Source organism: Mastigoproctus giganteus, chromosome 10 (assembly GCF_048544385.1).
Source record: "Mastigoproctus giganteus isolate SK-2022 chromosome 10, ASM4854438v1, whole genome shotgun sequence".
In the NCBI taxonomy this organism is placed as follows: Eukaryota; Metazoa; Arthropoda; class Arachnida; order Uropygi; family Thelyphonidae; genus Mastigoproctus; species Mastigoproctus giganteus.
The window spans coordinates 227,158,402-227,181,865 of record NC_143584.1 but is presented as its reverse complement, the minus strand read 5'-3'; the positions used below and the strand labels follow the sequence as shown (position 1 = coordinate 227,181,865).

General features: G+C 37.4%; 1 protein-coding gene across 1 annotated transcript in view; it reads right to left on the bottom strand.

The window, feature by feature from the left end:
* LOC150080001 (uncharacterized) overlaps nt 1-23,464 on the bottom strand; it is a 276,163-nt gene that overhangs the window by 32,160 nt on the left and 220,539 nt on the right. Inside the window, exons 16-17 of the mRNA XM_090383329.1 lie at nt 21,714-21,854; nt 3,044-3,106 (exon numbers count right to left, since the gene is read on the bottom strand). Coding sequence (XP_090239455.1) covers nt 3,044-3,106; nt 21,714-21,854 — 204 coding nt within the window. The remainder of the gene's footprint in view (nt 1-3,043; nt 3,107-21,713; nt 21,855-23,464) is intronic.

Sequence of the window (23,464 nt, the reverse complement as noted above, 5' to 3'; positions counted from 1 at the left end):
GGTCTTGTGCTTGTTAACATGAGAGACTGCTTCTACAGGGATGGGATACATTTAAATAGAAAGGGTGCAAGAATATTTGCTGATGCTATTGAGGCAGAGTTAGGTGGGTCGGAAAACTGCTAGCTTGGGGGGGAGATACACACCGACTAATAGATTAACATTAGCCGGTGGCAGAGATGAAAGTGATTCTTGCACTTCTATTGAAATGCAATTGAGCAGCAGCCTGGAAAGCAAGACAATGGAGATTTTTGGGACTGCTGGGAGTCATAGTGGAATAAGTAAATCCATGGGCAGTGTTAGGGTAACTAGAGTAGAAACAGGTGCATGTATACTTGCATGTACACCAATGCTAGGAGTAGAGTTAATAAATTTGATGAGCTGGAAGTGCTAGTCAAGACATCAAAAAAGACAAATATTGTTGGGATATCAGAGATGTGGTGTCACACAGATATAAGCAGTGCGGAATTGAAATTTGGGAAGTACAATGTGTACAGAAAGGATTGACAGGACAGAAAGGGAGGAGGGGTTATGCTGTTAGTTGACACAAAATCTAAGGAAGTGCATCCAATTGATGTTGGTGGACAATGCAATGTTGAGTCTGTTTGATGTGACATAAGCACTGGGAAAGGAAAAATGAGAGTAGGTGTGTGTGTTATAGGCCTAATGAATCTGATGAGTATAACGAGCAATTGTGCAGAGAAACAGAGTGGGCCAGTAAATCAGAGTGTCTTATAATGGGAAATTTTAATCTCCCTGAGATTGACTGGAATTTATGGGTTGGTCACTCATACACTAGCAAGGCTTTTGTGGATTTATTGGATGATTGTTTTCTACATCAGCATGTTCGGGAGGCAACTAGAGGGAGTAATACTCTTGATTTGATTATCAGTAGTGATTCTTCATGCATTAAGAATCTGCAGATAAAGGAACCACTTTAAAAACTGAGAGGAAAGTGGAGAAGATATTGTTGAAGATAAACATAAAAAAGGCACCTGGGGTGGATGGGATCTATCTAGTTATATTAAAGGAGGCAGCAAAGGAAGTAAGCAAACCCTTAGCCACAATTATGAGAGCTTCTTTTCACTCAGGGGAGGTACCCATCGACTGGAGATGTGCAAATGTGACCCCAATTCACAAAGGAGGAGGATCAAAGGGTGACACAAGTAATTATAGACCTGTTAGTTTAACTTCTGTTCCAGGAAAATTAATGGAGGCACTGGTTAAGAGGCACTGATCTTGTCTAGGATCATCTAGACTAGACTTCAGTTATAGCTCAGACACAGCATGGTTTTGTTAAGGGAAAGTCTTGCCTGACCAATTTGAATGGATACTATGATGTGGTCACAAAGGAACTGGATGCAGGGAATAACTTTGATATCATATATTTGGATCTTAAAAAAGCTTTTGATACTGTTGCACATGGAAGAGACTGCTGCACAAATTGGAGCAGTGTGTCATTGGAATAAAATTGCTGCTATGGATAAAGGGATGGGTGAGTGGGAGAAGACAGAGTGGTAATCAATGGACATTGCTCATTGTGGACTAATGTTATTAGTGGAGTCCCTCAGGGTTTAGTGTTGGGTCCGTTGTTGTTTTCTGTATTTATAAATGATATTGATGATGGTATATCAAGCTTAATGTCCAAGTTTGCAGACGATACGAAGGTTGGCAGGGTTGTCAAGGACACTAATGACAGTACGCTGCTTGCTGCAACAGTATCTAGAAAAGTTGAGCAGATGGGCTGAGAGGTGGCAAATGTAAAGTACTACATATGGGAAGTAGTAACCCCAGAGTAACGTATCAACTCTGTGGTACTACACTGACAGTGGTAGAGAACGAAAAGGACCTGGGGGTATGGGCAGGCATGAAATTTTCTGAGCAGTGCAGATGGTCTGCAAGAGTAGCTGATGGTGTTTTGTCAATGACATACAGGAATTTTTCTAGCATGGATAAGGAGGTGATTATCCCGTTGTATAAGGCAATGGTCAGGCCACACCTTGAATACTGTATACAGGTCCGGGGGCCTCATTTTAAGAAGCATGTAGAGCTGTTGGAAAGAGTACGGAGAAGGGCAACAAGATTAGTGAATGGAACAAAGGGATGCTCTTACGAAGAAAGGCTCAAGTTTTGCAAATTACAGTGTCTGGAGACTAGGTTACTGCGAGGTGATCTGATTGAGGTGTAAAAAGCCGTGAATGGTTTGAGCATGCTCAGTGCTGATCGGATTCTTTCTCTTGCTCAGAATAATCACCTGAGATGGCATAAATTCAAATTGAGGAAAGACAGATGTAGGATAGATGTGCGGAGTTTGCCTTTAGCCAGCAGGTAGTTGGTTGGTGGAACCGACTGCCATCCTTTGTTGTGAAAATTGATAGCCTAAATAAATTTAAGGCTGAGCTGGACAGGTATTTGGAATGGAGAGGTGAAATGGGAGTGGTTTTTTTTTTTTTTTTTTTTTTTTTTTGGCTGCATAAGCTTGCTTTCTTGCATCATATGCCTCTACTAATGCTAATGCTAATTTTTTTCTTATCTCTTTCTAAATTCCTCTCATGCAATGTGCTATCTAGATTAAATTATTTTGCTCAGTTTTATAAATATTTATTTTTTTATGCTATTTGTTATTTTTTTTTTCAGGAGCATTAGCAACTAAGGCCATATTGTTCCGGGATATGCGGTGGTCATTCCCTGACCTTTCCGCATCCTCTGTATTTGGTGGTGACGGGCTCGAACCCCGGTCTAATCAAGAAGCGTGTGCTACGCACTGCTGCTCCTTCCTATTTGGCTATGGAGGCACCATTTTTTTATGAAAATAAAAATTAAATTTTCTTAAATATGTAAACAGTAATAAAATTTGGAAGGTGAACTGTTGATGATAAATGATTAATTCTCTGTGCAAATATTTTCTAAACTTGTCAAAGCATCAGAAGGAAAATATTAACTTCATTGAAGATATTTAACTTAAATTTACCTCTACATAAATTTTAATTTATATATTCCTATGTACGCAAAAATATCAAACTAAATTTGCCTTTCAACAAATTACCTGAAGGACACACACTGTAATCTTAAGAGATTCTTTCAGCTCTTCATTTTCTTTTATTAGAGCCTATAAAGAAATTTAAAAATGCTAGCAATCATTCAAAAAACAGATTTGGACAAATAAAAAAAATCTTATTTCTTATGAAGAACGGCTTAAGTTTTGCAAATTACAATGTCAGGAGACTAGGCTCCTACGAGGTGATCTGATTGAGGTGTATAAAGCCATGAATGGTTTGAGCATGCTCAATGCTGATGGGACTTCACAAAATACCAGAATATTCTATTTGTACTTAGGAGGAGTCCAATTATAGCATTGTATTGTAAAAATGCACAAATGGGTGAATCTGTATGAAAGACAAAAAATATTTAGTACGTGTTTTTCTATATGCTATTTATTATTTGTTGGGAGAAAGACAAGTGGGAATTAACTAATTCTCATAAAAAAATTAAACAACACACTGCACTCCACATAAAATTTTTAAAGGCAAAATAAATGACTGAGTTTATTGAAATGTGACGGAAAGAAAATTTTGCAGAAAATTCCAATATCCCAACTATTTAGAGGCCAATTTGACAATATTTACAAAATCATTGTAAATATTGTCAGGTCTAAAGTATAGAGAAAACTGCCCGTTGTCAGCAGCCATGTGGATGCTGGTAATGGGCTGCTGTTCCCATTCTCTTAGCTAATGTCATCTACATTTAGTAGGAAAAATCTGCAGTGCAATTACAAATAATATAACTTGAGGGATATTTTGTCCCACAATGTTTAATTAAATTTTCAGCCACCTCTCTGTAGTTTTCTCTAGGCTTACACTATAAGCCTAGATATCTACATTTTTTTTTTTTTTTTTTTTTTGACAGCATTAATTTTGTTTTACAACTATTTAGATGCAAACATCTGCTTAACTTTTAGTTATTTTATCTTTCACTTTTTAGTTTTCCAAAAATTTAAAAACATTAAGTATATGCTGCAAGGCACTGCTATGAGTATTCAAGACTTGGACAAATTGCTTTGCTAGTTCTAACTGAATGCGAAGTAGTAGCAGCTAGACCATGCCTATTGGATCAAGGCATCATTATTTCTGGAGAAGCTTATAGTCCTGATTACTGCCATAACATTCCGAAACCGAACAAAACCATTTTAATTGTAGACATTTTAAAACATCTGTACAATACGCGCAGAAATCATGAAACTCAAAATTCCTTTCAAATATAATGATTGCACAGCAAAACTAATGCCAAAGTGAAAGTAATGATTATTATCCTTACTTTGGTAGCATTCATTTGGAAGTTGAATCAGTTCATTATCAAAAATCCATATTTTACTTATTGTGCTGAATTAGGAAAACTTTCTAAAAATATAAGTAAATGCATAAAATAATCAGAGAGAGAAAATGATAAAATGCCCGGAAACAGTACTAGTTGCTGTAAACTTTAAACTTTAAGATTGTTGGTTACACATGTAATAATAATTACATGTGTAACCAACACATGCATGCAGCATTCTAATAAACACCACTGATCAATATCACTATATCTATATGGGGCTCACATCTGGTGAGTATGGGCTTGGCACACCAGGGTCCTGAGCTGGATATCATCATTCTTCTCTTCCTTGGTGATTTCCTTCTACTTCTTTCTCTCTCTCTCAGGGTAACTCAAATTGTTTTTGGCTGGTGCAGCATAAGCCTCAGGCTTCCTTGCACCATATGGCTAATAATAATAATAATAATAATAATAATATACTGGTGTTTAAATTATGTACACTTCTTACATACAGAATAATTTATAAAGATGATCATATGCTTTGAAGTTACATGTATTTAATGCTAATTATTGCACCAAAGTGGCAAAACCCTACAGTATATCCTTACCAATTCAATATTGAACTATTTGAAATGTGATGTATAATTTCCAAATTGCTACCATTGCCCAACCAACAATTCAGGGTTTTATCTCTACCAAAATATGCATTTTGGTAGAGATTATTTGGAATACTTCAACAATGGCTTGTCTAATTTAAAAATACCAGCTACTGGTAAACATTGTTATAATGAAATTGAATGGAGCTATAACAAAATTTGTCCTTCATTTATCCTTAATTGATAAATAAAGTTTATTTTTATTTAGCAAAGGTGTTGATACACTCAGTAAATGTTTAAATTATCAAATGGAAATTAATCTTATCTGCCATCAGAACTCATTTACTACTGTATTTGTTATAGCTGTTTCCCTCAATTATTCTGTTAGATCAGGTTCTCCTTGTACTTATTATGGCCATGTTTTATGACCCTTTTTTTTTTTTGCAGGCCACCTCAGCAACAAACAGATGTGTCAAATTTTTTTTTTTTTTTTTTTGGCTGATGCTGTATAAGCTTGCTTCCTCTACTAATGCTAATGCTAATTTTACCAACAGCATAAAGATAATATTCATTATCTTTATTCATTTCAACAGTTGTTTCTCTATGTGGGGGTCATTGTTGTTCTAAATTTTTTAATTTCCAAGCAATATGTATTTTTTATTTTGATCAGAGCTGTTTTACTTGCAAAAGTTGGATGTGCATTATTCTTGCTGTCAGTTCTGGTTTTCCTTCTGTACATATTACAGGCAAGATTCACAACAAAAATTTGACCCACCATGCTCACTGTGCTGAACTAATGTTTTAGTATTGTACTTTTTACCAATGGCATAAAAGAATACCTGGCTTTTAACTTTTGTTCCTCTATGCATAGTGTACCAATCAGCTATTGTTAAAAATTTCCACAATAGTAACTTTTTTAATGCTAACTGGAGCTGTCTTATGCAAAAAATCAGGTGACTTCATTCATACTAAGAGAATACGTAAATTTAATATTTGTTTCTCTATGGAGGGGTCATTCTTAAAAAAAATTGTGCGCGCGGTGAGCACGCCTAGTTGAAGTTAAGTGAAACTTATTTAGAATCTTTTGAAACGTTTATTATTTCAATGTTACAGTGGTTTAATATTTTACAATTATGTTACAAGTTTATTACAAAGTTTTTACAGATCTCTCTTTTGTACTCAATGGAGGTGGTTTTCTGTGGCTGGAGTGGATGTATACGTGCTCTATACAATTTACAATGCTCACTACTAGTCTTCGGCAGGTTGAATTATAAATTTTTTTATGAAATGCAGTAGAGGATGATGGAAGAAATATTTTGTTTTTAAAATCAGACTACTAGAAGCTGGGATATAGTGATTTAAAATGTAAACGTGACAAGTGTGAGAGTTACACCGTGGCTGTGCTGTAGGGGTAATGATTGCGTCGCTAACACATAGAGCGACATGTCGCTCGTGCCTTGTACAGAGTGGTTCAATGGTGGGAGGAGACAAAACATTTTGGGTTACATTTTTGTTGTGATTTTTTCAATCTATAGACACAGGTTACTTTCATGTGAAGGCATGCCTAAAGAAGTTTCATTTCAAAAGGAACAGTCTCCTCTTACAATTGAGAAAATGAAGAAAATCATACAGCCATATAATAAAGAAATTCTGTTTGGATATTGATAAAAGTATTTTAAGCTTCAAATGATTATACTGTGAAAGTATAATCTGTCCAACAACGTGAAGTGCTTGGACAGATTTTCAATAAATACAGTTTTCTCTCCAATCTGCTCAAATACAACTATCCTGTTCTCAGATCACAAAGACTAATAGATTATATTGTGCATGTTTATGTTCCAAATCAATAAAACCATCATACTAACTTACTGTATTCCAATAATCGTTATATAATGGAGTTAATATTACTTCAGAAGATCTGTGATAACTGTATCGCTGTTTTCTCTAACAAAGATCTAATTGAATATCAATTTCAAACATTTTTATACTCTACCCTAGTGAACGTGTGGGTTTATCATTTTGATAAAATGTGGTGGCAACCATCAAAACATAGTACTGAATATATGACATGGTGAAGAATATATGACATATGGGGTAGTATTTGCCATACTTCACTCTTTCAATCGTTACCATAAATGGTAATGTAATCATTAATCGTGACATTTTCACTGGATCTGAATGTTTCATAATTATTCTACTCTCCATCTGGCAATTTAAATTTGTCTTAGATTAATTTAACAGGCGGTATTAATATATGATACTGACTGCTTCATTCAATCCTCAAAGAAATTTCATTAGCATCATAATTTACGATAATGCAAAGTTTGTTTGTGAATATTAAAGTTTCTTCAGTTTTGCTCCATCAACAATCAATCTATTAATAATTAATTTACCTACATTTCAATAATTGCCCCATTAAGAGTTTATGTTTACATGGTATGAAGCAGTAATTCCACTGTAAAGATATTTTAGAGAAAACATGACATATGTAATGGGAGTGCTGTGGTTGAGAGGGGGACAGTTGATCTCTGAATCACAGCCCACAAACTTCATGCACTGCTTGCATGAAGTTTGTGGAGCAATTGTGTACGGGACATGATATTGCCATGGGGGATATCTTTGTGGGTGCACGATGCAAGGAGTGTAAAGAAATCAGGCAACAACTCAGCGTTGTTATGGGCCTATATGAGAGCTTGAAGGACAGGGTAGATGCCCTCGAAGAATTTAAAGTGAGGGGCCCATCAAGCTCTCAGCTGCCCACATCAAGGCCAGAGCTTGACACTTGGTCATCACGCAACACAGCCGCAACCCCCAAGGCAGAATGCGCTGTTCCCACAGGAACTAGTAGTTGTTGGTGACTCTATTGTCAGGGAAACGGGGAACATGCTTTGTAAAAAGGATAGGTGGAACAGGACCAGGGTATGTCTGCCAGGGCCAAAGGTTGATAACATAGAGCGGATATCATCTTTTAAGGGCACAAAAGGTGTTATAGTTGGCACTAATGATATTACGATTAGGAGACCAGCAGAATTACTTAACAAGTACAGGTCACTGTTGAAAAAAAGCGGTGAATTAGGGTTGAATTTGAAAGTGTCTACAATTCTGCCCAGCACGTAGGAGGGAGTATATGATAAGAGTCTTGTTGATCAATTCGGCCCTGGAAAGACTGTGCAAGACTCAAGGGGTAAAATTTTTTTCAGCCTGGTCTGTACTTGTTAATAGAAGGGACTGCTTTTACAGGGATGGGATACACTTAAATAAAAAGGGTGCAAGAATATTTGCTGATGCAATCAAGGCAGAGTTAGGTGGGTCAGAAAACTGCTAGCTTGGGGGGGATACGAGGACTAATAGATTAACAGTAGCCACTGGCAGAGGTGAAAGTGATTCTTGCACTGTTTCTATTGGAATGAGCAGAAGCCTGGAAAACAAGATGCAGGATATTTCAGAGACTGCTGGGAGTCATTGTGGTAAGAGTAAACACATGGGTTGTGTTAGGATAGCTAAGAAAAAGAACAGGTGCATGTACACCAATGCTAGGAGTTTGGTAAATAAATTTGATGAATTTGAGGTATTGCTATTGCTCAAAGCATCAAAGACAGATATTGTTGGGATATCAGAGACGTGGTGTCACACAGATATAAGGAATGCAGAACTGGAATTTGGGGAGTACAACGTCTACAGAAAGGATAGACAGGATAGGAAGGGAGGAAGGGTTATGCTATTAGTCAAGAGACACATAAAATCCAAGGAAGTGAAGCCAGTCGACATCGCTGGACAGTGCAGTATCGAGTCAGTTTGGTGTGACATAAGCATTGTGAGATCAAAATTGAGAGTAGGAGTGTGCTATAGGCCTAATGACTCTGATGAGTATAATAAGAAACTGTACAGGGAAATAGAGTGGGCCAGTAAATCAGAGAGTCTTATAATGGGGGATTTTAATTTCCCAGATATTGACTGGAATTTGTGCGTTGGTCACTCACACACTAGCAAGGCTTTTATGGATTTATTGAATGATTGTTTTCTACATCAGCATGTTAGGGAGGCAACTAGAGGGAGTAATATTCTTGATTTGATTATCAGTAGTGATTCTTCATGCATTAAGAATCTGCAGATAGAGGAACCACTAGGTGGCAGTGATCACAGTATGCAGAAGTGGGATTTACTCAAAGAGGTAACTACCATCAGGGGTAAAGGGAAGGGTTATTGCTTTCGTAAAGGTGACTACGATGGTCTGAGACAGTATTTAAATTCTACACAGTGGGACCAACTGATGATGTTACCAACAGCAAATTCAAAATGGGAAGCATTCAAAGAACTTATCTTTGAAGCTACTAGGCTTTATATACCAACTAAGAAATACTGTTCAAGGTTTAGGCCTAAATGGATGTCAGATGAACTAATGAGACATATGGCAGAGAAGAAAAATGCATGGGATATATATAATTAACACACGACACAGAAGCCTATGATAGATATAAGTTGATTTGTAACCAAGTTACAAAGGAGGTTAGGCAGGTGAAGGCAGATTACGAGAACTCTTTGGCAAGGGATGCAAAGAAAAACATCAAAGACTTCTTTACTTATGTAAACTCTAGATGGAAGGGGATGAATCAGATTGGTCCACTTGATATCGATGGTTCAACTGTTGATGATCCTGCTCAGGTAGCTAACAAACTAAATGAATATTTTGCATCGACATTCACACATGAGGAGTTATTCAGCGAGGGGAATGCCAGAGGTGTATTCAACTCTGGCAGTAAGTTAGATAATCTTGTAATAACTGAGAATAAAGTGGAGGAGAAATTGTTGAAGATAAACACAAGAAAGGCACCTGGGGTGGATGGGATCTATACAGTTATATTAAAGGAGGCAGCAAAGGAAGTAAGCAAACTCTTAGCCATAATTATGAGAGCTTCCTTGAACTCAGGGGAGGTACCCACAGACTGGAGATGTGCAAATGTAACCCCAATTCACAAAGGAGGATCAAAGGCTGACATAAGTAATTATAGACCTGTGAGTTTAACTTCTGTTCCAGGAAAATTAATGGAGGCACTGGTTAAAGGAGCACTGCAGGATCATCTAGACAAGACTTCAGTTATAGCTGGGACACAGCATGGTTTTGTTAAGGGGAAGTCTTGCCTGACCAATTTGATTGGATACTATGATGCAGTCACAAAAGAACTGGATGCAGGGAATAACTTTGATATTATATAGTTAATATAAGCTAGTCTGTAATCAGGTCATAAAGGAGGTTAGGCAGGCGAAGGCAGATTACGAGAAATCCTTGGCAAAGGATGCTAAGAAAAACAGCAAGGATTTCTTTACTTATATAAACTCTAAAAGGAAGGGCATGAATCTGATTGGTCCACTTGACATCGATGGTTCGACTGTTGATGATCCTGCTCAGATAGCAAACAAACTGAATGAGTATTTTGCATCTACATTCACACATGAGGAATTATTAAGGTTTGAAAATGACAGAAGGTTATCAAATTGTAGCAGGATACTTAATGATTTTGTAATAACCGAGAGCAAAGTGGAGGAGAAATTGTTGAAGTTAAACATAAGAAAAGCACCTGGGGTGGATGGGATCTATCCAGTTATATTAAAGGAGACGGTAAAGCAACTAAGCAAACCCTAAGCCATAATTATGAGAGCATCCATGGACTCAAGGGAGGTTCCCACGGACTGGAGATGTGTAAATGTATTCCCAATTCACAAAGGGGGATCGAAGGGCGACACGAGTAATTACAGACCAGTTAGTTTAACTTCTGTTCCGGGTAAAATAATGGAGTCACTGGTTAAAGATGCATTGCAATTTCATCTAGACAAGACTGCAGCAATAATTAAGACACAGCATGGGTTTGTTAAGGAAAAGTCTTGTCTGACAAATTTGATAGGATATTATGATGTGGTTATAAAGGAACTGGATGCAAAATATAATTTTGATATCATATATTTGGATTTCAGGAAAGCTTTTGACACTGTTGTGCATGGAAGACTATTGTACAAATTGGAGCAGAATGGTATTAAGGGTAAGTTGCTACAATGGATAAAAGGATGGTTAAGTGGGAGAAGACAGAGGGTGGTAATCAATGGGTGCTGCTCTTCGTGGACTAATGTTATTAGTGGAGTCCCACAGGGTTCGGTGTTGGGTCCACTGTTGTTTTGTATATTTATCAATGATATTGATGAAGTTATATCAGGCTTAATGTCGAAGTTTGCAGATGACACAAAGGTTGGCAGGGTTGTTAATTACAGCAATGGCAGTGTGCTACTGCAACAGGATCTAGATAATTTGGGCAGATGGGCTAAGACTTGGCAACTGAAGTTTAACCTTGACAAATGCAAAGTACTGCATATGGGTAAAAGTAATCCCAGAGAAATGTACCAACAGTGTGGTACTACACTTAAGGTGGTAGAAAATGAAAAAGACCTGGGAGTAATTGTGCAGTCAGATATGAAGTTTTCTGAGCAATGCAGACAGGCTGCCAGGACTGGTAATGGGGTTTTGTCAATGATATATAGGAATTTTGCTAGCAAGGAAAAGGAGGTGATTGTCCCTCTGTATAAGGCAATGGTCAGGCCAGGCCACGCCTTGAGTACTGAGTACAGGTCTGGAGGCCTCATTTTAGGAAGGATGTAGATTTGCTTGCGTGTACAGAGAAGGGCAACAAGATTGGTGAGGGGAATGACGGGATCCACTTACCAAGAGAGGCTTAAGTTCTGCAAATTGTAGTGGCTGGAGACTAGGCACCTGCACGGTGATCTGATTGAGGTGTATAAGGCCTTGAATGGGTTGAGCATGTTGAATTCTGATGGGATCGTTCCACTTGTTCAGATTACGAACCTAAGGGGGCATAAATTCAAATTAAGAAAGGACAGATGTAGAATAGATGTGCAGAAATTTGCCTTGAGCCAGCGGGTGGTTAATTGCTGGAACAAACTTCCATCTGTCGTTGTGGAAGTTGATAGGTTGAATAAATTTAAGGAGGAACTGGACAGCCATTTGGAGGGAATGGTGTGATTTTTTTTTTTTTTTTTTTGGCTGATGCTGCATAAGCTCATACACTTGCTTTCTTGCATCACATGCCGCTACTACTACTACTTGGATCTTAGAAAGGCTTTTGATACTGTTGCACATGGCAGACTGCTGCACAAATTGGAGCAGTGTGGCATTGCAGGCAAATTGCTGCTATGGATAAAGGGGTGGTTGAGGGGGAGAAGACAGAGAGTGGTAATCAATGGACACTGCTTATCATGGACTAATGTTATTAGTGGAGTCCCTCAGGGTTCAGTGTTGGGTCCATTATTGTTTTCTGTATTTATAAATAATATTGATGATGGTATATCAAGCTTAATGTCCAAGTTTGCAGACGATACAAAAGTTGGCAGGGTTGTTAAGGACACTACTGACGCTATGCTGCTGCAACAGGATCTGGAAAGGTTGAGCAGATATGCTGAGAGGTGGCATATGAAGTTTAACATTGACAAATGTAAAGTACTACATACGGGAAACAGCAACCCCAGATCATCATCATCATCATCATCAGCCATTTTCAATCCACTGCAGGATGAAGGCAACCCCAGAGCAACGTATCAACTCTGTGGTAATACGCTGACAGTGGTAGAGAATGAAAAGGATCTGGGGGTAATTGTGCAGGCAGATATGAAATTCTCTGAGCAGTGCAGATGGGCTGCAAGAGTAGCTCATGGTGTCTTATCAATGATATACAGGAATTTTTCTAGCAGGGATAGGGATGTGATTATTCCCTTGTATAAGGCAATGGTCAGGCCACACCTTGAGTACTGTATACAGGTCTGGAGGCCACATTTCAAGAAGGATGTAGAGCTGCTGGAACGAGTACAGAGAAGGGCAACAAGGTTAGTGAAGGGAACAAAGGGTTGCTCTTACGAAGTAGGCTTAAGTTTTGCAAATTACGGTGTCTGGAGACTAGGCACCGGCGAGGTGATCTGATAGAGGTGTATAAAGCCTCGAATTGTTTGAGCATGCTCAATGCTGATGGGACTGTCTCTTGCTCAGAATAATCACCTGAGAGGGCATAAATTCAAATTGAGGAAAGACAGATGTAGGATAGATGTGCGGAAATTTGCCTTTAGCCAGTGGGTAGTTGGTTGGTGGAACAGACTTCCATCCCTTGTTGTGGAAGTTGATAGCCTAAATAAATTTAAGGCTCAGCTGGACAGGTATTTTGAGTGAACGGAGGGGTGAAGTGGAAGTTTTTTTTTTTTTTTTTTTTTTTCCTGGCTGATGCTGCATAAACTTGCTTTCTTGCATCATATGCCTATGCTAATGCTAATGCTAATGTAAAGTTTTATTAAGTTTTAAAGTGTGAAAATGGTGCACATTAACCATGCATTCATTATATAAGTATATAATTATACAATTAGAATGGATATCACATATCTGTTTTTACACTGAATATTTGAAATGTCTATGCAAAACAATGATGAACATTTTAATGGCGTGCACTTCCAACAGGTTTTTCTTTTTAGTCTTTCAGCATACACATTGTTCTTCAAGATTATGCTCCTCCCTCCCTCCCTCACCAACTAACACATCCACTATTTCTTCAAAGATTCATAACTAGGCATTCCTTGTGGTGATAACATAAAATGGAAGTACATTTTTCTTTTTTTATTTATTTAGTGTACTAGGCAGTCCTAGACAGCTTTCCTGGCATCCCCACCAAAATGAAGAACAGCAATCATGAAACAAATAAAGTTTTTAATATAAGAAGACATAAATTGCCAAAATTATTTTAAAATCTAAAAATAAAAATGTAGAAGCCAGTATAGAGAATGGCTGTAAATCTGAGAAAGTGAAATATCATAATGTTCAATGGAAAAACCATGTGCTAAGAAGAGTGGGAATCTGCAATAAAAAGATATGGCAAAAGTAACAGCAAACTGAAGAATAAATAATTTTGAAAAATAGTAATGCTGCTTTTTATTTTGTGTGTTTTAAAAGCTTCATTGGCAGCTTTTAAAACACACAAAATAAAAAGAAAGAAAATAAAAAAGATTTTCTGACTAAGGCAACATCAAGACTAAGAATTCACTAGTGATCACTGAGATTTAAAATGTGAATTATCAATATAATAATCCAAAGGTTCTAAAAGAAAAATGAAAATGAAAATTGTCAGCCACAAACCAGAACTATCCTCAGCATATCTATTCTGCAACCATCCTTCCTCAATTTGAATTTATCCTCCTTTTCATGTGTGTAGAATGAGCAAGAAGAAGAATGCTATCAGCATTGAACTTGCCTAATCCATTTAAAGCCTCCAACAGTTCAATCAGATCACCTCACAGGTGCCTAGGCTCCAGATGCTGCAATTTGCAGAACTGAAGCCTTTCTTGGTAAGAACACCCCTTTGCTTACTGCACCAATCTCACTGCTCTTTTATGCACCTGTTCCAGCAGATCTGCATCCTAAAATGTACTGCATACAGGCCTCCAGACCTGTAAGCATTGCCTTGAACAATGGGATAATTACCTCTTTATCCCTGCTAGCAAAGCTCCTGTATATCACTGACAAAACACCATAAGCTGTCCTTGTAGCTTGTCTGCACTGCTCTGAGAACTTAATATCTACAATTAGTGCCAATTACAATTGGCACCAATTGTAGAAAAAGACTACAATTAGTCTTTTTCAGTTTCCGCTACCCTGATTAGCACCACATAGCTGGTACTTTAATTTCTGATTACTGATACTACGTGTATGCATTACCTTATGTTTGTCAATGTTGAACTTTAACTACCGTTTCTCAGCACATCTTTCTAGGTCTTGCTGTAGTAGCTTACCTTGATTACTGTCATTAACCCTGCCAGCCTATCATCTGCAATTTAGAATTAAACCTGATATACCTTTATCAATATTATTAATAAATGTAGAAAACAACACCGGGCACAGCACTGAACCCTAGGGTACTCCATTAATTACATTAGTCCATGAAAAGCAGCATCCATTAATAACTACTCTGTCATCTCCCACTCAACCATCCCTTTATCCAGAGTAGTACGCTGCAATTAATGCTACACAGCTCCAATTTAAAAAGCAGTCTTTTATGTGCAACAGTATCAAAAACTTTCCTGAAATCCAAGTACATGATATTAAAATTATTTTTTGGATCCAATTCCTTTCTTATCCCATCATAGTATCTAATAATGCTCTCATAATTATATTATGGCTAAGGGTTTGTTAAACTTCTTTGCTGTCTCCCTTAATATAATTGGACAGAACCCATCCACCCCAGTTGACTTTTTTATGTTTCACTTTAACAATTTCTCTTCCACTTTCCTCTCAGTTATCACAAAATCCTTTAACCCTGTGTTAGATTTTGATTAACTTCTAGCATTTCCCCTCCCTTAGAACTCCTCCTTTGTGAACGTAGATACAAAATACCTATTCAGTTTATGACCTAGGCAGGATTATCAGCATCATTGTAAAGCGGACCACTTTACAACTTTATTCAAACCCTTCTACTATTAATATAAGTTAAGATGTCTGATGCATTTCTTGGCATTCCTTGCCAGAGACTTCTCATAATTTGCTTTTGCTTGCCTAACCTCCTTTGGGATTTGATTACAGATTAGTTTATATATACCATAGGCTTCTGTATCACAAGATAATTTATGTGCATCCCATGCATTTTTATTTTCAGCCACAAGTCTCATCAGTTCATCTGACAACCATTTAGGTCTAAGCCTGCAATGGTAATTCTTAGTTGGTATGAAATACCTAGTAGTTTCTACAAATTACTTCCCTGAATTCATCCCATTTAGAATCTGTTGGTAACATCATCAGTATTTGTCCCACTGCATAGAATTTAAAACTGTCTGAGACCACTACACTGTGATTGTTGCCACGCAGAGAATCTTTCAACTGCATTCTTAATGCATGAAAAATTGCTGCTCATAATCAGATCAAAAGTATTACTTCTTGTTGCCTATTTAATGTGCCTCTGTAGAAAACAGTCATGCAATAAATCCACAAAAATCTTGTAGTGTGTGTGTGTGAGTGACTAACTCACAAGTTCAGTCAATATCTGGAAAGTTAAAATCCTAATACCATTAAGAATCATCAAGTAAAGAAACTGCTAGGTGACAGTGATCATAGTTCATTGATATGAAAGTTTATACAGAATCAGCCAAAAAAAAAAAAAAAAACCATCCCTTCCATTTCAGCTATTCACTAGTCCAGTTCGTCTGAATTTATTTCATCTATCTACTTCAACAAAGGCAGATGTAAGTTTCTTCCAGCTACTTCAACAAAGGCAAATGTAAGTTTCTTTTCAGCCACCAGTTAGCTAAAGGCAAACTTCTGCACATCACCTAATCTGCAACCAACCTTTTTCAACTTGAACTTTTGCCTCCTCATGTGTTTGGTCTGAGCAAGAGGAAGAATCTCACCAGCATTGAGCTTGCTCAATCTATTCAAAGCTTTAAACATCTCAATCAGATCACCTTGCAGGTGCCTAGTTTCCAAATGCTACAATTTGCAGAACTGAAGCCTTTATTGGTAGGAGCACATCTTTGTACCATTCCCCAATCTTGTTGCCCCTCTCTGTACTCATTCCAACAGCTCCACATCCTTCCTAAAATGAGGCCTCCAGACCTGTAAGCAATTCTCAAGATGTGGCCATTGACTTATACAATGGGATAATCACCTTCTTATCCCTGCTAGCAAAATTCCTGTATATCATTGACAAAACTCTATAAGCTCTCCTGGCAGCCTGTCTGCATAGAACTTCATATATCTAACTGCACAATTACCTCCAGGTATTTTTCATTTTCCACTCTCCTGAGTGTAGTATCACACAGTTGGTTGATATGTTACTCTGGGGTTACTGCTCCCCATATGCAGTACTTGGCATTTATCAATGTTAAACTTCAATTGTCATTTCTTGGATTCTATAGATTCTAGATTTTTAGATTCTATTGCAGTAGCATACTGTCATTAATCACCCTGCTAACCTTTGTATCATCTTCAGACTTGGATATTAAGCCTAATATGCCTTCATCGATATCATTGACAAATATAGAAAAGAATAATGGCCCACCACTGAACCCTGGGAGGGAATGGCACTAATAACATTAGTCCATGAGGAGCAATGTCCATTGATTACCACTCTCTGTGTTCTCCCACTCAAACATCCCTTTATCTATAGCAGCAAATTTCCCTTAATGCCACATCCTTCCTAAAATGAGGCCTTCAGACCGGCATGAAATTATCAGGATGTGGCATGACCATTGCCTTATATAATGGGATAATCAACTCCTTATCTCTGCTAGCAAAATCCCTGCATAACATTGACAAAACCCTATTTATTTATTTCGTATGATGTGATCAATGCATGAAGGAACCAGTTTTTTTTTCTTGCTTCCTTCATGTATCATGGCCGGGATATCCAACCAACCAGTTGGTTCGGCACCATCATGATATCCAGCCCGAGGTGGGAATCGAACCCACGACCTTTGGGTTGCCAGGCAGGCACTTTACCTACCCGGCTAGCCCGGTCAGCTACAAAACCCTATGAGTTGTCCTGGCAGCAGCACTGCTCAGAGAACTTCAGATTGTGGCACTGTCTCAGGTAGTCCCAATCCAGTGTTTGCAATAAAATTAACAGTGAATGATTACCTTAATTTTATTGTGAACACTGTGTTGGGACTACCCTACCTATTTTTATAGAAGATTTTATTGCTTTCACTGTCCTTTTTAATAAAAAAAAATGTTTTTTTTTTTCCATGCACTCTATTCCTTTTAATATTTTTCTTCCATTTTTCTACACCTGATCATATATCAATATGATCAGGTGTAGTCCCGTGAAGAAATAATGTATTAGGTTCAATTCTTTTATAGCATGCATCAAATATTTCTAATATTTTAACTTTTTTCTTTCCCAGTTAATTAGATTTTCATAACATCAAAATATCTTCCCACCATCTATCTGATGCTTGTTATTTCTTTGCAATTAATTATTCATTTTTCCTTTATAACTTCTTTCCTTCTAATTGGCTTGTTAATTCAGTCTTTAATTTCTTATAAAAGGTGAAAACCTTAATAGTATCTTTTAAGGTTTTCGCATTCTTTCCCTTTCATCTGCCTTTAATTTTTCTCTTTCTTCCTATTCTTTTCCTACTAGATTTGGCACATTGTGTTTTTCACTTCCATCTGCTAGCTCTTTTAACCATATATGTATACTTTGTATCCTTTACTGCTGCTTAGTGCACATAGTGCACTAAGCAGCAGTAAAGTATACATATATTAGTGCACATAGTGCACTAAGCAGCAGTAAAGTTATATGGCATTTGCCATATAACTTTCATAGCATAATTAGCCCATATCTTAATACATGTCACTTTTGCTCATTTCATTCAAACTGCATATATATAGACAGTTGTAGTGATACTACAGAAAGTCTAAATAAAGAACGAAAAAAAATATATATTTATTCGTTCTTTATTGGATCCGGGTTACATTACTAGTAATAGCAGATATATCCAGCAACCATAATGAAATATAGGAAAATAGATTAGATAAGTATATGGGTAGGGGTGCTGACGTAACAGGTGTGGCAACAATGGAAAAAATTAAAAAAGAGCCTGAAAATTAAAAGCAGATTACATAACAAATTTATATAATTAAATTAAATTAAAATATATAAGTGGTACTTAATGCTGTATGTCCTAAGATTTTAAGGGCTGGCAGCCAAAACCAAAGGAAGCACAGCAATAAGCAAGGTCTTTGTAATGATGTATATATGGCAGACAGAAAAAGCAAGCAGACGTATACATCATAGCCGGTCCGACAGAAAAGGAATAAAAAAAACTAAATTACTATATAATACTAAAAGTAAAATGTTAAGTAAAATGCAAAATTATGTTAAAATTAAAACCAATTGATTCTAGTTAAAGAAAAAAATGAAAGATAGCAAACAGTCCTATGTGTCCTTAACAAACAAGGCATACATTCATCACGAAAGAAAATAGTCGGAAAATGACAACTTACTGATGAACCAAGGGAAGCAAAAGCAACAAGGCTGTAATGGAGACCAAATAAGTGGATAAATAACAGCAAACGGAGGATAAATAACAGCAAAATTCTGTAGAAATGTAAGGTAGTTTATTACTAACAAGTCATCTATATATCTGTAAATCTTTATGTCTGAGGTTAGGGAGGTCTCAGAATTTTTTCCATTGTTGCCACACCTGTCACATAAGCACCCCTACCCATATGCTTATCTAATCTATTTTCCCTCCCTCCCACACACACACACACACACACACACACACACACACACACACACACACACACACACACACACACACCGTATTATTTTGTTAAATACAGGGTGTCTCAAAAATAGTGGTACAAACGTTTAGGGGAGGTAGGTAACATCTAAAGGAATGTGAATCGCATAGGAACCCATAACCGGAAACGTCACGGGAAAGTAGTAGCAGAGGCACAAGAAGCAGAAATGACACAAGACAGTAATTAGTGGCAAACATTTATTTGAAATAATATTAACAATGGAGTACGAGATGAATGCATTTCATGATGTTACAACAGATGCTCGAAGGTTCCACCATGAGACGTGATGCATGCGTGACACCGACGCAGCATGGATTGGCGGACACGGTCGAACACACCTGGAGTTTCTTTGACAGTAGCAGCAGTGCAGACGAGTCTCGCCATGAGATCCATTTCCATCTCCACAGGCGATTCATACATGATAGATTTGAGGGCCCACCACAGAAAGAAATCAAGGCTCAATAAATCAGGTAAGTGTGGGGGGCCAGGAAATGGGTCCACCACGGCCAATCCATCAACGCCCAACACGCCTGTTCAAATGGTCACGAACACACCTTCCATAATGGGCAGGCATCCCGTCATGTTGAAACCAAATGTTGCATCTCACATTTGCTGGAACATCATCAAGTAACCCTGGTAGAACTTGTTCAAGAAAGATCCGATATTTAGCAGAGTTCATGCGGGATAGTAACAGGTATGGGCCAACTGAGCAGTCACCGACCCACACGGTGTATGCCCCGCACGGGGGCATACACCGTGTGGGTTGTCGTGAGCCCACACGTGAGCATTGTGCTGATTGAATAAGCCTTCCTGAGTGAAATAAGCCTCATCCATGAACAAAACATAGGCTGGAAAATTCAAGTCTTCAACTCTTTCTTGGAGAAACCACTAAGAAAAAGCCACACGTGGAGGATGATCTTGGGGGAGCAGTAACTGAACCCTTGGGAGATGAAATGGGCGTAAGAAATCGTCGTGCCAGACACGCTGTACGCTGCAACGAGACACTCCTAAGGCTGAGGCAACGGCACGTGTGCTGGTGGTAGGATTATTCTGGACGGCATTCAACACACTTTCTTCCATGGTGGGAGTTCGCGTCGAACGTGGTCTGCCCGCACTACTCCTGTTACCTCTAAATGACCCATAATCGCACAAATTTTGACGCACACGTGCAAACAAACGGTTTGTTTGTTTGTTTGTTTTAGGGTTTTATAGTGCATTGGCATCTAATGCTATAATGTGCCAAGTCAAAAACAAACGGTGGTCTGCTACATGTCTGTCTGTCTGGGAAGTGTTGTTCATAAATTTGTTGAGTGGCTCGTCCATTGCCCTCTGCTAATCCATACACTAGGTGCATGTCTGCCAGCTTACAGTTCGTATATCAATGCATGCTCTTCGTGCGGCAACTACTACTTGAATGAGTAAACCAGAAATTTTCCCTCTCGCGAACTGATGAACAGCGCAGTGTACCGACTTATGGTGACATTTCCGGTTATGGGTTCCTATGAGATTCACATTCCTTTAGATGTTACCTACCTCCCCTAAATGTTTGTACCAATATTTTTGAGACGCCCTGTATATGTATTGGTTTATGGGGAAGATTATCATAAAAGACATACCTAGATAAATCTATGGAGAATGCATAGGTGAAGCTTGCTACATATACACAAAGGATAATATACAAAAACCTATTGCTATATACCTACAATTTGGGTGACTTCTAGGGTCAACCATGATCAATGTGTACTATGCATTATATAAATTTGAAATTTCTTAATTTATATTACACAGGGTGTTTCAAAAATGATGGTCAATAATTTAAAGGTGAAAAATACAAACTAAAATAAGCAAAAAAGTCTCAGTGAACATCGAGTGGCAAATGAACTGTTTTCGAGATAATGCACATTTTCTGTTAAGATCCGCCACTGACTAGGGGAGCACTACTTCTTCTTCTTCCGGCGTTATAACCCAGAGTGGGTCAGCCTTCTCGACAATGTTCCACAAGTAAGCCCTCACAGAAGTCAAACTTCTCTTATTCTCATGGTCTTTAAGTCCTCTTCTACGTCATCCATCTATCTTTTCCATGGCCTTCCTCTTGCCCTCCTTCCGATAGCTTTCCATTCCATTATCCTCTTAGTTGTTCTGCTGTTCACTTAGCTGTTCACTGTGGGAGCACTCGTTTAGCAAAAATCTTTTTAATCCTTTTCTAAGGGTGATTTTATTAAACATAAGGTATCATTTTTAATTTTTCGTTTCAACACCATGGGATTTTACAGATGTTACATGTTATCTATTGTCACTGCAATGGCACCAGCCCATAAATTCCATATAGTAATGATTATCAACATACTATATAACTCATATAATATATATATAATTTTTTTTTTTTTATTTCATGGAGTAAGTGTCATTAAACATCAAAACCTGCTTTGTTCCATAAAATCTTCAATTTGAAGTTTTGTTTTCATACTTACACTTTTCTCCTTCTTGCATGTTTCACTTCCACAGTTGTTGCAATTATTAGAAGTTGCTTCCACTTGTTCCTCCTCAGTTTTGCTACATGTGATCTTGTCATTTGAAATGCTAACCTTTTCAATACCTGCATTTATCTGGTTCTGAGAGAGAGAGAGAGAGAGAGATCCATGTTAATTGAATAAAAATATAATCATGCTTGTTTTAACATAAAAAACAAAATATACAGAACATTAAAGGAAATCATTCACTGTAATTAAGTTTTCTGTATGGCAGTAAGCTAAATTACAAATTCTGTCTTCTGACAAAATTCTCAACGCCCTCCCCCCCCCCATGCTTTTTAAAAACCACAGAAATTTACCTTGAATCTCGCCATGTATGGTGAAAATGCAGTAGGAAAAAAAAAACAAAAAGAAACAATATTTTTCCATGATAATGTTACGCATCAGACAAAGACGTCTTTGAAGAGCGAAAATGATATATTATTATTTGAAAAGTAAGGCTAAATGTGTGTTGACATAATTAAAGTTCCAGACGCTTGAACAACAAACACACATGCACTAGAAAACAGTTACTAGTACAGTAAACCCCCGCCATTCGCGGTATCTGTATTGGCGGTTTCGCGTATTCGCAATTGCTGATTTAATATAAAATGAAACCTAAAAAAATGTGAATTTTAAAGCGCTGTGAATATTTTCCGCAGTAAAAAAAAATTGGGAGTGGCTAAAATTATCTTATCCGGTCAAAACAGTGCTCAGTGGGTGGGGGGAGAGGGGTGACAAAATCGCGAGCGTGGATGTTTCTTGCTAATCCTTGTTCAGTATTGATATACTTACAAAAGTGATAAATCTACCATTTTGCAGTGTAAAACAGACTTTTTCGAGTGTGTTAACGGAAGAAAGTGACTTTATTTGGACAAGTTCTTTCTAACCCGTACAAAAATATGGCTACGAATAACAAGGGAGATGTGAAAAGATCACAGAAGATGATGACATTAGTGAATAAAATTGAGTTATTAGACAAAATTTCTAATGGTGAAAGTGTCTCCTCAGAGGTAAAACATTATAAAATCAATGTCAACGGTACGATCAATCAAGAAATTGGATGAAAAAATCCGCTGTAGTGTCCGTGAAAACGTGCTAATTGCTTAAAAAATTTGCTCTGTAACTCGTGATGTTAAATTAGAAAAAATTGAAAAAGCTTTAAATCTGTGGATAGAAGACCAAACTCAAAATAAAATTCCGTTAAGTTCACTCATCATTCGTGAAAAAGCAAAACTCCTTTACGCTTTAGCGAAACTGGTAGTAGCACTGGCGGGATAAGTTTTTTTGCTAGCAAAGGCGCTGGTTTAAAAGATTTGTTTGAAATTTCTAATAAATATTATATTTAATTACATTTAATATTAAATTGTTTCTTATTTTCATTTCAATGCCATATGCTTGCATTTCACTATGTACTGTTTATGTACATAGTCATATTATGAAGGTACATATAATACATACATAGACAAAATTTTAGACAAGTTTTTCTTATATATTTCATACTTTGGAACGGAACCCCTTTATTACTATGGGAGCCATAACTCACTATTCGCGTTTTCGGTATTCGCGACATTTCTCAGGAACGTAACCCCCGCGGATAGCGGGGGTTTACTGTACTTGTAATTTTTTCTTCAATTTAGCATTCGCATTAGCATTAGTAGAGGCATTTGATGCAAGAAAGCAAGCTTATGCAGCATCAGCCAAAAAATTAA